This window comes from Hermetia illucens, chromosome 1 (assembly GCF_905115235.1).
Source record: "Hermetia illucens chromosome 1, iHerIll2.2.curated.20191125, whole genome shotgun sequence".
NCBI lineage: Eukaryota > Metazoa > Arthropoda > Insecta > Diptera > Stratiomyidae > Hermetia > Hermetia illucens.
The window spans coordinates 216505324-216519583 of record NC_051849.1 but is presented as its reverse complement, the minus strand read 5'-3'; the positions used below and the strand labels follow the sequence as shown (position 1 = coordinate 216519583).

The window sequence follows — 14260 nt, the reverse complement described above, 5'->3', positions numbered from 1 at the left end:
GAGGCGGGAAACCTGGAATTGACTTTCACTTTTTCGAACTTCCAAACGTCACACCAGCATCAGCTGTTCGATCTTATCAACATTCACGCATTGCAAGTTGTCAAGTGAGCACGAGTGCATGCGTCCACGTCCTCTTGCTGTCCAGGAGTGGAAGAAAAACTGATTCATCTCTTTGCTATGTGACAAGGGATATTCCGAGCACGGAGATTTGTTGCCAACCAGTCAGCATGGAGAAGACACCGCCAGTGGAGTCGCCCCTGAAGGCGTTGCTCAACAGTCCGTCGCCCAGGCCTCTCACCAACAACTTCGTCTACCCAAAGGTGAGAATGATGAAATTTTCTTTAATTTAATAATAACGGTTCGATTTTCTTGGACAGCTCCAAAATCCTCATAGTACAATTGTTCCGGCAGTGCCTGCAGTTCCCGTCGGACCGAAAGATGCCGTGAATTCTATAAAAATGCAGTAAGTAACCGAGACATTTTCAAAATTCCTCACATTTCCCTCGGTCATGGTCTCAGTTTTTTACTGAGTTGACCGAGATTGGCTCCCAATGTATTGCAACATGTTTTTCCGAGTAACTGAAAATATTTAATTTGCATCCAAAGAAGGGCGTTACTGAAAAATTCGACCCAAGTTGTGGCCTCGCCACTTTATCTTGGGGCGACTCAACACCAATCCGTGATGGAAAGGGGCAAATTCGCGAATCCTTCCTGATGAATAAGATTTTCCACAAAAATAAAACAAGCCCACGGAGGCGTGTCAAATCTTGGACTACGGAAAAGACGCTGAAGTGAAAGCGAATTTCGTCATTTTCAGTTTTAGTTTCTAAGTGAGGAGAGTGTGGCCCAGGCGGAGATGTGCTATTCATCCCCAGACATTACCATGTTCCCACCAATTGCAGGGCTAAACCGTTTTCCTGTAAGATGAGATTGGGTTGCTAAATTTGATGGAATTGGGTAAAAGGCGATATCTTTCTTTTTCTTCAGCCTTTGTCCCGTTCACAAGCGGGGTCGGCTCGTCGTGATCGGTTTCGCCATTTGGCTCTATCGAATGCCTGATCTGGGTGCAATCTCGAGGCTTTTAAATCCCCATCCAGCGTATCAAGCCACCGTTTGGTCGTTTAACATCAACCTCGATGTTCAGACCAATCTTGGCAAGTGAATTCTGGTTAGCACGAATTGCGTGTTTAACGTGAGTACCTGCCGTGAAGGCATAATCCCACGGTCCTCTTCGGACACGGATTGATTTTGGGACCACAATCAGAGCCCCGCCATGCACAGCGGTCGTGGTTTATACTGAGTGCAGACTCAGCATTCATACCAGTGGATGCGAGGCCTATCTAACACCTCTGCCGCAACTAAGGGGTACGGCACCCGAGTTGTACAGCGCAACTCCACGCTTGAGCTCCGCGGAGCTCTGGCCGCGATGTAGGCATAACCACAACCACCATGAAACTCCCACTAGGGGGCCAACCGCAAATAACCGGGCGGAGAACACATCCTCCAGGAATTCTCCTGGAGCATATGCTCTCAGAGGGCCATCCCGGTTTCCATGGTACCAGATAACCTCCGGTGAGGCTTCGTGCCACTTCAGATGAGTTCCTGACAGACTCGGGTTTGATCACCCTCCTCGAGTACGTGGGGACAGAACCCCCCAACGGATTAACTGGAATCAGCCCGAGGCGGAAAACCGCAACGGAACCTTTCACCAGCTTACTACCGCCCATCAGCTGCAAGCGAAGCAGCGCCCAGGAGCTCCCTCCTTCGTCGAAAGGCAGCACACGCGAACTCATTAGCGCATTTAAGTGTCCCACTGCTAGCAAGGCACTGGCTAACATCGAACGCCCATGTCGTCTAGATTGCGAATATCACGGTACGCTGGACAGACACAGAGAACATGTAACCAGTCCTCCAAGTCAGCCCCACATAAAACGCAGGTTGCGCTTGAAGAGGAACTCATTCAAGCTACCATGCCCCGTCAGGAGGAAGCCCATCTCGAGTCCGAGGTCCGCGACGGAACTTCCTCTGGCAGACACGTTTCTAACGTACTCATACGTGACCCGACCCTTCCCACATTCATCCCATCTAAGCTGCCACTTAGATGTTACACTCTCAGTTAAAAGCCTTTTGACCGCAAGCGGTTCTAACCCCTCCACCTGATCAACACTTACTAAATCGGTTTACAACAAAGATACAGCCCTCCTGATCCTGTAGGCCGTGGCACGCCAGACTACCTCCAGATCAAGAGGAGAAACACCCAACAAGACCTGCATGGCGTCAGTCGAGACCGTACGACACACAGGAAAACACGCTAACAAAGCCACTTGCTGACGAGCGTAGAGCAGCTGCCTGCCCCTCACCGTCAGTGCCAAGTCACACAACATAGGGGACCCATACGTAGAACACGCAAGGAAGAGTCCCCCCTAGTATCCTGCTTAGACCCCATTCACACCTATGAGGTGTGAATGGGGTCTAAATACACACTAGTTTAGTAAGACGCAGCCTGAGCTCGCGCAAAGACAAGCCAAAGGCTGGCGTCCGCGATCGTGACTCCCAAGTAGGTCACTTTCTGCCGGATCTGCAAAGACACTCCGTTCAACTTGACGGAAGGCAGACGACGTAGGATGCCTTTTAGCATCATCGCAACGGTCTTATCCGTTGAGATCGCGACACCGACTTTAAGGGACCACGAGTTAGCGACGCGCATGTATTCGGCAGCCTGCTGCTCGAGCTCAAGGCGAGTGTTCCCCTCAACAAGAATGAGGAGATCATCCGCGTAAGCTAGACATTCAACAACTGAAGAAAGCTCACCCAACAGTTCATCCATCATCAGGTTCCATATAAATGGACCCGCGATAGATCCCTGCGGGCAGCCGCGCTCAACATTCACCCACACACGCTTACTGATACCTTGAACGAATGCTTTCCTACCATGGAAGTAGCTCTTCCACAGAGCTAATTCCTAGCAGTCACACTCACGAATTTTGGACAACACAGACGACCAACTTAGGTAATCAAATGCGCCTTTGAAATCAACAAAGATTCCAAGAACGCACTTGCTAGGACAACGGACCACAAAGTTCTTCACATGCATCAATGCATCGTCGGGGACCTACCAGTCCTGAAGCCATACTGCCTGTCAGACGCCAGATGGGATGTTTTCACCCCCAGTCGCTGGACCATAATCCTCTCCAGGACCTTGCCAAGGGCCGGGAGAAGAGATATCGCCCTGTACGACCGAGGACTACTCTTATCCTTCTCTGGCGGCTTCAGGAGCACAATCACCCTGGCAGTCTTCCAGAATGCAGGGAAATAGCCCTTCCGAATACAACACTCAAACAAACACTGGACATGGGATGGGATGGCCTGCCAGATGGCTTTATACATCTCGCCTGTCATCCCATCACAGCCAGGTGACTTCCGAGACCTGAGCCTCGCCATGCTCTCCTCGATCTCACAACTCCTCAGGGGAGGAATTCCTTCCCCTCCCTGAGCGCGACCGTCCGGTGACACCGAAGGCTCAGATCTCGGAAACAGTTCCTCTAGCAGAGCACAAACACTGTCACGCCAAATCAGCATCGGTTCTCCGTTCACCTTGATGCCAGCTATGTCGTGACTTCGCTTCCCTCTGCAAATCCGGTAGACCCTACTCCAAGGGTCATCGCAGCGCTCACCGACGAATCGCCTCCAGTCGGCTTCTTTCGACTGCCTCAATAGCTCCTTGTACGACGAGACACCTCGCCTATAGGCGAGCCTAAGCTGGTCTGAATCAACATCACTTTGACGATGCGCCTTTTGGAATTTCTTCGCAGTTTTTGGCACCAGACTATCGGGTCGCTTGCAAAGCGCAGATATCAATGCGCCTTTTCCGAAAGGCTCTTGCGAGTTCCTCCGTCTTTCCAGTTAGGGTACCAACATTTAGCGTGCAGACACGTATTTGTTTTGTTCGTTTTGTTCGGACTAACTTGCTTACGTCCTGACGCCGTCCATGCGTCAAGAACCCTTGCCCATTTCTCGACAGGACCGGGGCCCGTCCTGCCGCGTCGACTGAGGTGGACGCCCTAGCATTTCTCCGAGGCTTGTGACTCAATCCGATCATCATGTTTGTAACGACATTGTATGCATTTTCTTGGTCGGCCTGTCGCGGGACCTGTCACCAAGAGAGATCAGCTAGGATTTAGCATAGTGGAATACCTCCAACTATACTCTATTTATCTCTTTCCCTGATTTCGGCATTTTATTTTTATTTTACTGAGGATAGTTAGTAGATAGTTGCCTCAAACCCTCCTCCTTTATCTGGGCTTGGGACCAGCATACTATGTTAATAGCATGGCGGAGTTGGGCAAAAGGTGATATTGCTTTGTAATTAAGCTTTCTTAAGAGGGATAGAGAAACAGCTCTTAATACAACCAGGGGGTGGAGGTTTAAAAAGGTAAACAGTGTAGATGGCATGACCTACGGATGATCTTCGCCTTTTCATTGAGTTCTTCTCAGCAGGTAAACAGTGTAGATGGCATGACCTAAGGATGATCTTCGCCTTTTCATTGAGTTCTTCTCAGCAGGCATAAAGAATCCATCTAAGTGGAAACATTCCGTTTCCTTTCCCGGTAACGTGGCATTTTCTTAATGTCATTCATAGTACCTGAATACACAAAATTGTAATTTACATCCTCTGTTAAGTTTTGTTTAATTAATGCAGACAACTGGATCGACTGTGCCTTTACGTATAGAGACCCGGGAAAACAGGTTAAATGGATGGGTGACTGACTACAGGATTGCGAATGGCTGAGGTCATCGATTGGCTAACCAAAAAAGGAAATAATTTCAAGTTGATAATTAATTGGAAAGAGCATGCCAGAAGAAGTTGATGGTCTCCTCTCGAACCTCGTTGAAAAACCACGGCGGTCAGCCGTCCTTGAAAAAGTATGGCGCTTCATTATAGTGAATTTTGACTTATCAGTCCCCGGGAAGAGGGGGACAAAGAGTGTATATTTCTAACGCCGTTGAAGAATTATGATTGTCATCCTCCGTTGAAAGATAACGACCTCCCGCAAACAGGCTATTTTCGTATCATTAATAAGCTTAGTTGTAGGGCAATCAATTGCCGGAATGTGCAAGGGAGCACTCCCCTTCTGCAACCTCCCTTGCACATCGCGAAGATGATTGCCCTATAAATAAGCTTATTAATTGTTTGGGGTATTAGGGATCCTGACTTGATGTTCGACCGGACCAAGTGGAGACCAACTTACTCCCACGTTTTTTGTCCACGGATCCCTCGTTTGAGTCACAGCACCGAAGCGTTCAAAAACAAGGAGAACAGTTTCATCCAGGGCAGAGGCTACTCATCAGAGGCTGCCTCACCTCTGCTTTGCGAGCGTCACCAAAAGTAGCAACAGGTAGAGAACGCTCCTTGATATAATCCCAAACAATAATCTAGCTTTCGCCTAGCTTAGGTTCAAACTATTGAGAGTTTAACTTGGATATTATTCGGACCCTTATCGTGTTTTTGCGATTATATAATATAAAGGAGCGTTTTCCACCTGCTTTCACTTTCGGTCATGCTGCTCCCAGGGCAGAGGTGAGGCAGTGTCTGACTAGTTGCCTCTGCTCCGGACGAAACCGTTAGTCCTTGTTTTTGAAGTTTATTGATGATATGAAAATTCCTCATCTTTGGAGTGCCATAACTTTTTAAGGAGTAGTGACCACTATACCGCCCCCCCCCCCCCCCCTACATACTCTTTTTACCTCCTATCTATTCGGGGGTAGGGTTAGAAAAAACCCTACTTTTGAGGGGCATAACTTTTTAAGGGGAGATGACCCCCAAAACTGTTCATAGATTTTGAAGGCTCTTCTCCACTTCCCCCTCCAGAAATTTTCCACTCTTCCCAGGGGGGTTGAAAATCCAACCTTCATCGAAGATATTTGACCTTGAGATCGAGTGATCTTTCTTGAAAAGCAAATGTTGCAAGTGTTCTGATTTTATTTAAAACTAGCTGACCCGACAGACGTTATCCTGTCTGCCTTTCACCCATCAACTTCTGGTTGATTGTTTTTCAATTCAGAGCTATTAACATTCCCTGCCTTAAGAGGAATAGGCAGGCGTGCAGCTTCTCGTAATCTAACAAGAGGGTGGGGGTAAAATAGTAAACAGTGATGGTCTCACGGCCTACAGATGACCCTCACTTTTTCGCTGATTTTTTCTAGGCAGAAATAACAAATCCATCTAATTTCAGACACTCCCTTTCCTTTCCCGACAGTGTAGCATTTTCTTAATACCCATAGTTTCTGTGTCCCTCCCTGAGTCCACAAAATTGCGTTGTTTAATTCTTTTCTACGGCCCAATTTCATTTATTCTTCGCTATGAATAATAAAAGGAAAATATTAAATCAAGTCAGGTCAAGAAGAAGAAAAAATCAAGGAGTGGTGGGATCAGATGTGCGCCTATGCACTGGCCCGAAAAACCAGGTTGTGTGGACTGATAACTGACAGGAGGATTGAGAATGAGTGAAGTAATCGATTGACTTATCAAAGATCTAGCACTAAGTGTCAAGCGGATGATCCCTTGCATCAGGAGGAATAGAAGGACTTTGGTAGTGGTTCAAGAACCCCCCGCACGAACGGCCCTTGATCTTTTTGCTTGCAAATAATTTTGCCCATACTGCCTATTGTGGGTGTAACCTGCCATTTGTAATGAAAAGAATTGGGTTGTCAGACCGTGGCCGGAGATGACCTAGGGGGAAGAACTACCTCAAAAACCTAAAAAAGAAATTGACCCTGAAGGCCCGCCCGCAAATTTTTAAGCTCTATCGAGGTGCTCTGTCTACACGTGTTTGTACGCTTGTGTGCTAACCAGGCTCGGGAATGTGGAAGGGGGCGGGGTCCTTTAAGCACTTCGATCCCTCACGTGTCATTACACAAAAATTCGCGTGTCCTTTTCCGGAACGTGGGACCGCATCGGATCCTGAAATGTAAATCAAATACGAGGATTCGCGCGAGTCTAACAAAATAAACAACATGCGAACTAAGCATGAAAATGAAAAATGAAAAAAAGGATGGCTCGACCGAACGCGGGCTCGAGAGCCGCGATCGAAAGGGAGAATCTACGTCGGATCACAAACTCGATCAATGTTTCCCCTGCCGTAGATGTTGTGAGGATGGAAATAGAATTTAAAGGCGCTAAACAAAACCTACTCAGGGTTTAGATGAGGAAAGTGCAGGAACTTCGAAGTTTTGCAGATTACTCACTGGGGAAGCTATCATCACATCTGGCAGTTAGGGATAAAACGCAAATCCATCTATGAGAAAAAGGAGAAACTTGAGGTTCGGTACGGATAACTGGCGGGGTTCGCCTGACTTGGTGACTGGGCCGGGCTCCCGTAATGGACAGCACGGCGACAAAACTGCTAGTCGTGAGGCGGTTCAACGTCTAGACGCCACGACGACCAGGAGCATTGCTCCGCCTGCTGCAACTGTTTCGCCGCGCGTAGGTAGCGGATGAAGTGCACTGAAGAAATGAACCTCTTCATTATCTGTTCCTACTATAAAATGATGGCGGGAGCGGGTACATCATCTTATCGCCCCTTGTTGCACCAGAGATTCGTCGAGTATTTCCCGTAATTCGCGCACGTGACTATGCAGCGAGTCGCAGACCAGTACCGCTTTATAACTCGCAGCGACACAATCCAGGCCATCATCAAGGAGTGTGTTCGACTTGAGGTCATCACGGAGGCTGGTGACCGAGAGTCGATGAGGGCAGAGGCGGCGGCATCAGCAACACCACGCCGCATTGCAGGCAACAGTTTCAGTACTCGTCGAAGCACTTTTCTCCACCGTCCAGCTAAGGTTTCCGCTGAGGTTCGGAATGAATTCCAAAGACCGTGTATAGAATTCTCGAAAATGGATCCTTTGCATATACCAGGTATTCCCAGGCTCTATACATCTCCAGCAACTCCGAGAATTCTATCTCAAATCAATGATGAGATTGCATCACGACTGAACGCTGATATTTCGTTGCTGCAACTACAATCACTTGTGTATTGTGGTTCAGTTACGGCACGGTCAGAAGATCCCCTTTCGTGTTATTGGTTTGAGTGACCGAAGAGATCCACCATGGAAAATTCGTCTGGAGCATCGGCGGGACTCACTAAGGCAGGATATTGCTAGACTGATTCAGATCAGCACAGATCAGATCAGAAGAATAAAGTGCAGAGGGTTTACAGAAACTATCCCCTCCCCAGTGAGACACCCGTAGTTGAAATTCTGGACACACTAAAGCAGAAATTTTCTGTCGTATGCAGTCGGTTACGACGGTATGACGAAAGTCACTCCAGACGTGTTCACAATGCAACATACGCGAGGAGCTTTTTCAGATCTCTCAACGAATCCCAACAGAGCGTCCAGACAGTGCAGTTTTCAGTAACAGAAGCGAAAGAATATTGGGGTGGACTTTGGGGGTTACCCGCCCAACATGCGGAGCATGCTGAGTGAATCACCGCTGAAGGCACTCGCCATGCCAATACGCCTAGCAAGGATTTCGCAGATATTACCGAAGACGAAGTTCGATGAGCTATAAACAGCTCGAAGAACTGAAGGGGCCCAGGTCTAGATCAGATCATCCAGATGCAGAATTTGTAGTATAAGAAATTTACCAGCGTACACAGTCGGCTGGCACACGGCATGAATCAGGTCATGAGTTGGCCGGAGGAATTTCCACTCTTCATCATTGCGGGGATTACCTACCTTATCCCTAAGAAGGATACGGTACAGATCCCGCAGACACAAGACCGACTACTTGCTTACCAACCCTCTACAAATTCATAACATCCATTTTAGTGGAAGGGTCAAAGCGCACCTCGAAACAAACAATATTCTGTCCGAGGAGGAGAAGGGCTGCCGAGTTCGGTCAAGGGGCTGCAAAGAGCAACTCATTATCGACTCGGTAGTTGTAGGACAAGCAACTAGAGGCCAAAGAAACCTCTTCAGTTGCTATATCGATTATGCCAAGGCTTTTGATAGCGTTCCGCATACCTGGCTAATCGACATCCTACACCTGTATCGCCCTGATCCGAAACTAATAAAGTTTTTGGCGACAGTCATGGAAGGATGGCATACCACCTTATCGGTGCGTACATCTGAGGGTGCTAATATCTCAGAGTTCATTCATATACGGGGGGAGGGGGTTCATTCATCTTCCAGGGGGATTCGTTGAGTCCACTGAATCCCCTTTCATGGCATCTGAATGATGCTAGAGGGCATGGTTTTGCAATTAAATATGGCCTACGCGCTAAGTGCGAATTGACCAACTTGATGTACTTAGATGACATGAAGTTGTATGCTGCTACTGACGACCACCTTAGAAGTCTGTTGTGAATAGTAAATATGTACAGCCGTGGATTAGTCAAGTGTCGAATCCAAGCCATCCGCAAAGGTCTTCACGAGCCGCATGCCAGACATAACATTGGCGACTTCCACATCGAAACTATGACCGAGACAGACTTCTACAACTACCTAGGAATTCTGCAAGGAACCCATACTCGAGTTGGTGATCTGAAAGATACTCTGCTGTCCGAATTGCTGCGACGTGTAAAGCTGGTGCTGAAATCGCATCTCCCGGGGAAGAATAAAATTAGCACTTTGAATATATTCGCTATCCCTTCACTGGCTTATGCATTTGGAATACTGTCGTGGATGAAAACCAACCTGGAAAACGTCCAGCGGCAGATACAGACAACTATGTCCAAATTCCGAATGCATCATACAACCTCTGCCGTGGAGCGGATGAGCCTGCCTCCAGACATCGGAGGTAGGGGCGTGGTTGACGTGGCGGCATAACATCATGGCACTTATTTTTACAGCAAAGAGCAGGCGAGTCCCTTGCATGCGGCTGTCTGTAAGGCAGACTGTGGGCTGACTCCACTTAACTTGAAGGATCGATCTTTCAATCCTCTGAGTAGGATGGCCAAGAGCGAATCGATGAATGGAACTCAAAGGCAATGCACGGTAAACACTTAAATTGTCTTTCGCAGCCATTTGTCGAGCGGATGGATGTGTGCTGGGGAGCTCTTTGCTGAGACGGAGAGATTCATGTGTGCCCTTCAGGACGACGTGGTCGCCACCCGAGCTTATAAAAATCTCATCATGAAAGAGCGGATGGAGGACGACCAGTGCATAATGTGTGGTTCGACGTTAGAGACGTTGGACATCTCATTTCTAATTGCACTGTTATGGCGCCGGTGCAATACACCACCAAGCATGGGCTGATCATGGGAACATGTCCGGTTTACCGATATTAGCCTCAGGCCGCAGTTCTGCTTACAGCATGTATTGGGACCGGCAAGTTCTAACTGATCGCCACATTCCGCACAACAAGCCTGACGTGCTGTTAGTTGACAAGACAGCTCCGCGTATATTACTGATGTTGCTATCCCCCATAATAGCAACATTGAACGGAAATACGTGGAGAAGAAGGTGAACTATGAGCCATTGGCTCGAGAAATCAAAGAAATTTGACTTCTCAAACGAACAACATCGGTAAATGAATCCGTAGACGCCGAATAATTCGTGGCCTCCTCCCAGCTAAACCCGCAAAACTCATCTTAATAAAGTGAGGCGTCCTCCAATATAATGGCCTGAAAATGCCATGGCAGGGCGGGAACCTCAAAGGCCGGCCGGCTCATTGCATATATGAAGCAGGATGTGATACGTCGTGGATCTTCCTTCTTGATTGCGGCACCCGGTGCCGGAGAGCTACAGCTCCACGCACACGGTCGAGCGGTTTTTTTTTTGTTTTTATTCCAAATTTAGCTCCCGTGTTGAATTATAGGTAGGCACCCGCAAAGTCCCGTGCTTGGTGGCGTGGACTCACGCATCGATTAAAAATACGTGTCAAATGGTAAGTGAGGAATCGTAATGTTCAAGGACCCGACCTCGAGCTGGGCCAGCATAGAGACAAACAAGCGCGTATCGATGGAACACTCCCATGGAACTTCAGTATTTGCGGGTGGACCCTGACGGTTAACTTCGCCATTATTTTTAGGTTTTTGGGATAGTTCTCTCCTCTTGGTCGTCCCCGGCTACTTACCATGGTCTTTTGGACCATCATCCATCACATTGAACCACAGTCACGGGGGGCAGTGTACAAAGTGATGTGTACTTAAAGAAGCCGTGGACCTCTTCACCATACCTGCGGCAATTGAGGAGGAATTTGCGGAGATTTTTCGGAGAATCGGTGATAACAAGGCTCCAGGTTTGGATGCTGTTCTCAATAGACCCCGAGACTCGCTTTTAGGACCAGATCCGATTGCTTTATTATGGGGGAGGGGGGGTTTCACGCTCAGTGGAAGAGGCAGCCCACATAACGACGAAATCTATGAGCGATACCATGACCGACCGGTTGTGGATAAAATCCGGCTCAATAGGTTACGGTGGGCGGGTCATTTAATCCGTATGGATGAGGCTGATCCCACCCGGAAAGTCTATAAGGACAATATCTATGGTAGAAAAAGAAGACGAGGCAGATCCTGCCTAAGATGGAGCGATGGCGTAGGTCAGGACGCCAGACAGCTTTTAGGGATATTGAATTGGTGGACTTCGGCGCAAAACCGGGATGTCTAGAGTTCCTTATTAAGGCAGGCCTGGACCGGATACCGGTTGTTGCGCCGTTGATGATGATGATGATGGAAGAGGCGAGAACTAGTTCTGCTACCGAAGCCCAATAAACAGTCGGGGCCTACAAAATCATACCGCCTGATTTGCTTTACAGACATAGTAAGAAAGCTGCTAGAAAGGGTCGTCTACATTAGAGTTCTATCCCCAAACTATTAGGGTCATGAAAGCATGGGGGGGGGGGCCTGTAAGTAGTGCGGAATAAAAGACGAAGGTGGTCCTAATTACCATTACATCAAAGCCGGTTATCAAATACATGGACGTGATAATTGACGCGGAAATCAATTTCAAGGGAGACATAGACTATACACAGCAATGATCTGAAGCACTACCCTGTGAGAGCAATCACAGGAGGCTAAACATGACTTACCCCTTAGTGGCATTAAGGCTGTGCAGCCTCTTCAGTACGATCTCAGATGATGCAGCGTGTGTTATTCTGGGAATGATCCTGGTGGATATTCTGGCAATGGAGGCACGCTCTCTGTACAAGGAGGAGAATGAATCTATCTGAAAAGGATACAGAATGCCGAAGGGCGGCAAGGTGGGAGTCACTGGAAAAGTAGCAACAACGCTTAGATAACTCGCATAGGAGTCGTTGGACCCAAATAGTAATTCTCCGAATTGAGGAGTGGATTTAACGACGACACAGCGAGATTCGCTACTACCTGATTCAATTCCTGTCACCGGGTCAGCGAAAGCAAATAGTAGCGGAACCTAAACCGGCTAATTATCCGATCCAGCTGGACCACCGACTAAGAAAACTCGTTTTTGAGGAGGATAAAATCAATCTCCGAGAATGAGATGAGATATCCTCGCGGAAGTGTTTTCCGTTCGACAATTGATAATCATTCTCTTCGTTAGATGGTCATTTTGTGGAGCAGCTGGAGCTAACGGACGGAGTGAACGGACGTGGTTCCCTTCCAACAACAAATACGGAAAAAATAATTGATGTTTATTTGTTTTGGTCTATTAAACTTTTCCTTTTGATATAGTTTAAAGCGTAGGTTAAGCTTTCATCCTCCTTTGCTTCTTGACGCCATATTTAAATTAAAGTTTTCGTATGTTGTCCTCTGTTAAATAAAGTCATGAGCACTAAAACAATTATTTTCTTTCTTGTTACAGAAACGTTGTATGTACCGTAAATCTCGGCTGTGACCTGGATCTACAAAACATCAACTTCCGCACTCGTAATTCCGAATACACGCCATCCCGTTTCCATGGTGTCGTTATGCGAATACGTGAACCCCGTTGTACGGCGCTCATATTTCGAACCGGCAAAGTGATTTGCACGGGTGCCCGTAACGAAATCGATGCACTGCTTGCCGCCCGGAAATTCGCCCGGATCATCCAGAAGCTAGGAAACAACGTCAAGTTCCTCGAGTATAAAGTACAAAATGTTGTGGCCACAGTTGATCTGCGCTTTCCCATTCGACTAGAAAATCTGAATCATGTCCACGGTCAGTTCAGTTCGTATGAGCCGGAATTGTTTCCGGGACTGATATATCGGATGGTCAAGCCACGGGTGGTGCTGCTAATTTTTGTCAATGGCAAAATTGTATTCACGGGGTCGAAATCTAGGAGGGAGATTGAAGAGTGTCTGGAAGCAATATATCCGATATTGCAGAGTTTCCGGAAGAATTAGTTTTGAATTGCTTTTAATAATGCGTTGATTTAACGTTATTCCGTGATAAGTTACTCAATTATAACTTTAATTTGAAAATAAGCTACTTTTTATAATTTGTATTTATTGTGTATTGTAAAAACATGAGTACGTAATTATACACTTTCGTATGGATTGAGATTTCGAGTGTTTCTTTCCAGCTAAATGAAGAATGAATGGCAATCCGGTATGTGAGGGTAGATAACACATCGTTCAATAAGTCCCGGGACTGGCGTAGAGATGGCGCCAATAATGCCATTTGTATACCAAGGTTCAGAAGTACCAACCTTCAGATAAGATGTGTCAAAATTTGATGTAATTCGAAACATAACCAAGAAAGCTATAGTGGTTAAAGTGACGCTACCTTTGCAATTGTGAAAAAATGGGCTAAAACGAGTTTCGTGTGTTGATAAAACATTGTTTTCTAATGGGAAAAAACACTGTTCAAGCTCAGCAATGGCTTGAAAAACGTTATCCGGACTCTACTCCGTCGAAAACAACCATTTGTCGGTGGTATGCTGACTTGAAACGCGGTCGTTCTGATACAAATGATGCGGAACGTTCGGGTCGGCCAAATGAGGCAGTAACTCCCGAAAACACCAAGCAAGTATTGAAAATCGTGATGGGTGACCGCAAAATGAAAGTGCGCGAGATAGCTAAGATGGTGAACATATCAACTGGCAGTGCATTTACTATTTTGCACCAAAAATTGGCTATGAAAAAGGTTTTTTCCAAATGGGTGCCGCGTTTGCTCACAATGGAACAAAAGCAACAACGTATCAATGATTCGGAGACCTGTTTGGCACTGTTTACTCGCAATAAACAGGATTTTTTGCGTCGATATGTGACAGTGGACGAAACATGGATTCGCCATTTCACTCCGGAGTCAAGTCGGCAGTCAGCTGAATGGCGTACGACTGGTGAAAGCCGCCCGAA

General features: G+C 47.2%; 1 protein-coding gene across 1 annotated transcript; it reads left to right on the top strand.

Moving 5' to 3' along the window:
* Window positions 1–72: 72 nt before the first annotated feature.
* Window positions 73–13465, top strand: LOC119651530 (TBP-related factor). The gene is made up of 3 exons (XM_038055164.1): window positions 73–320; window positions 378–463; window positions 12787–13465. Exons 1-3 carry the CDS (start codon window positions 228–230, stop codon window positions 13304–13306), a joined length of 699 nt encoding a protein of 232 aa, XP_037911092.1. The 5' UTR covers window positions 73–227; the 3' UTR covers window positions 13307–13465.
* Window positions 13466–14260: the final 795 nt, after the last annotated feature.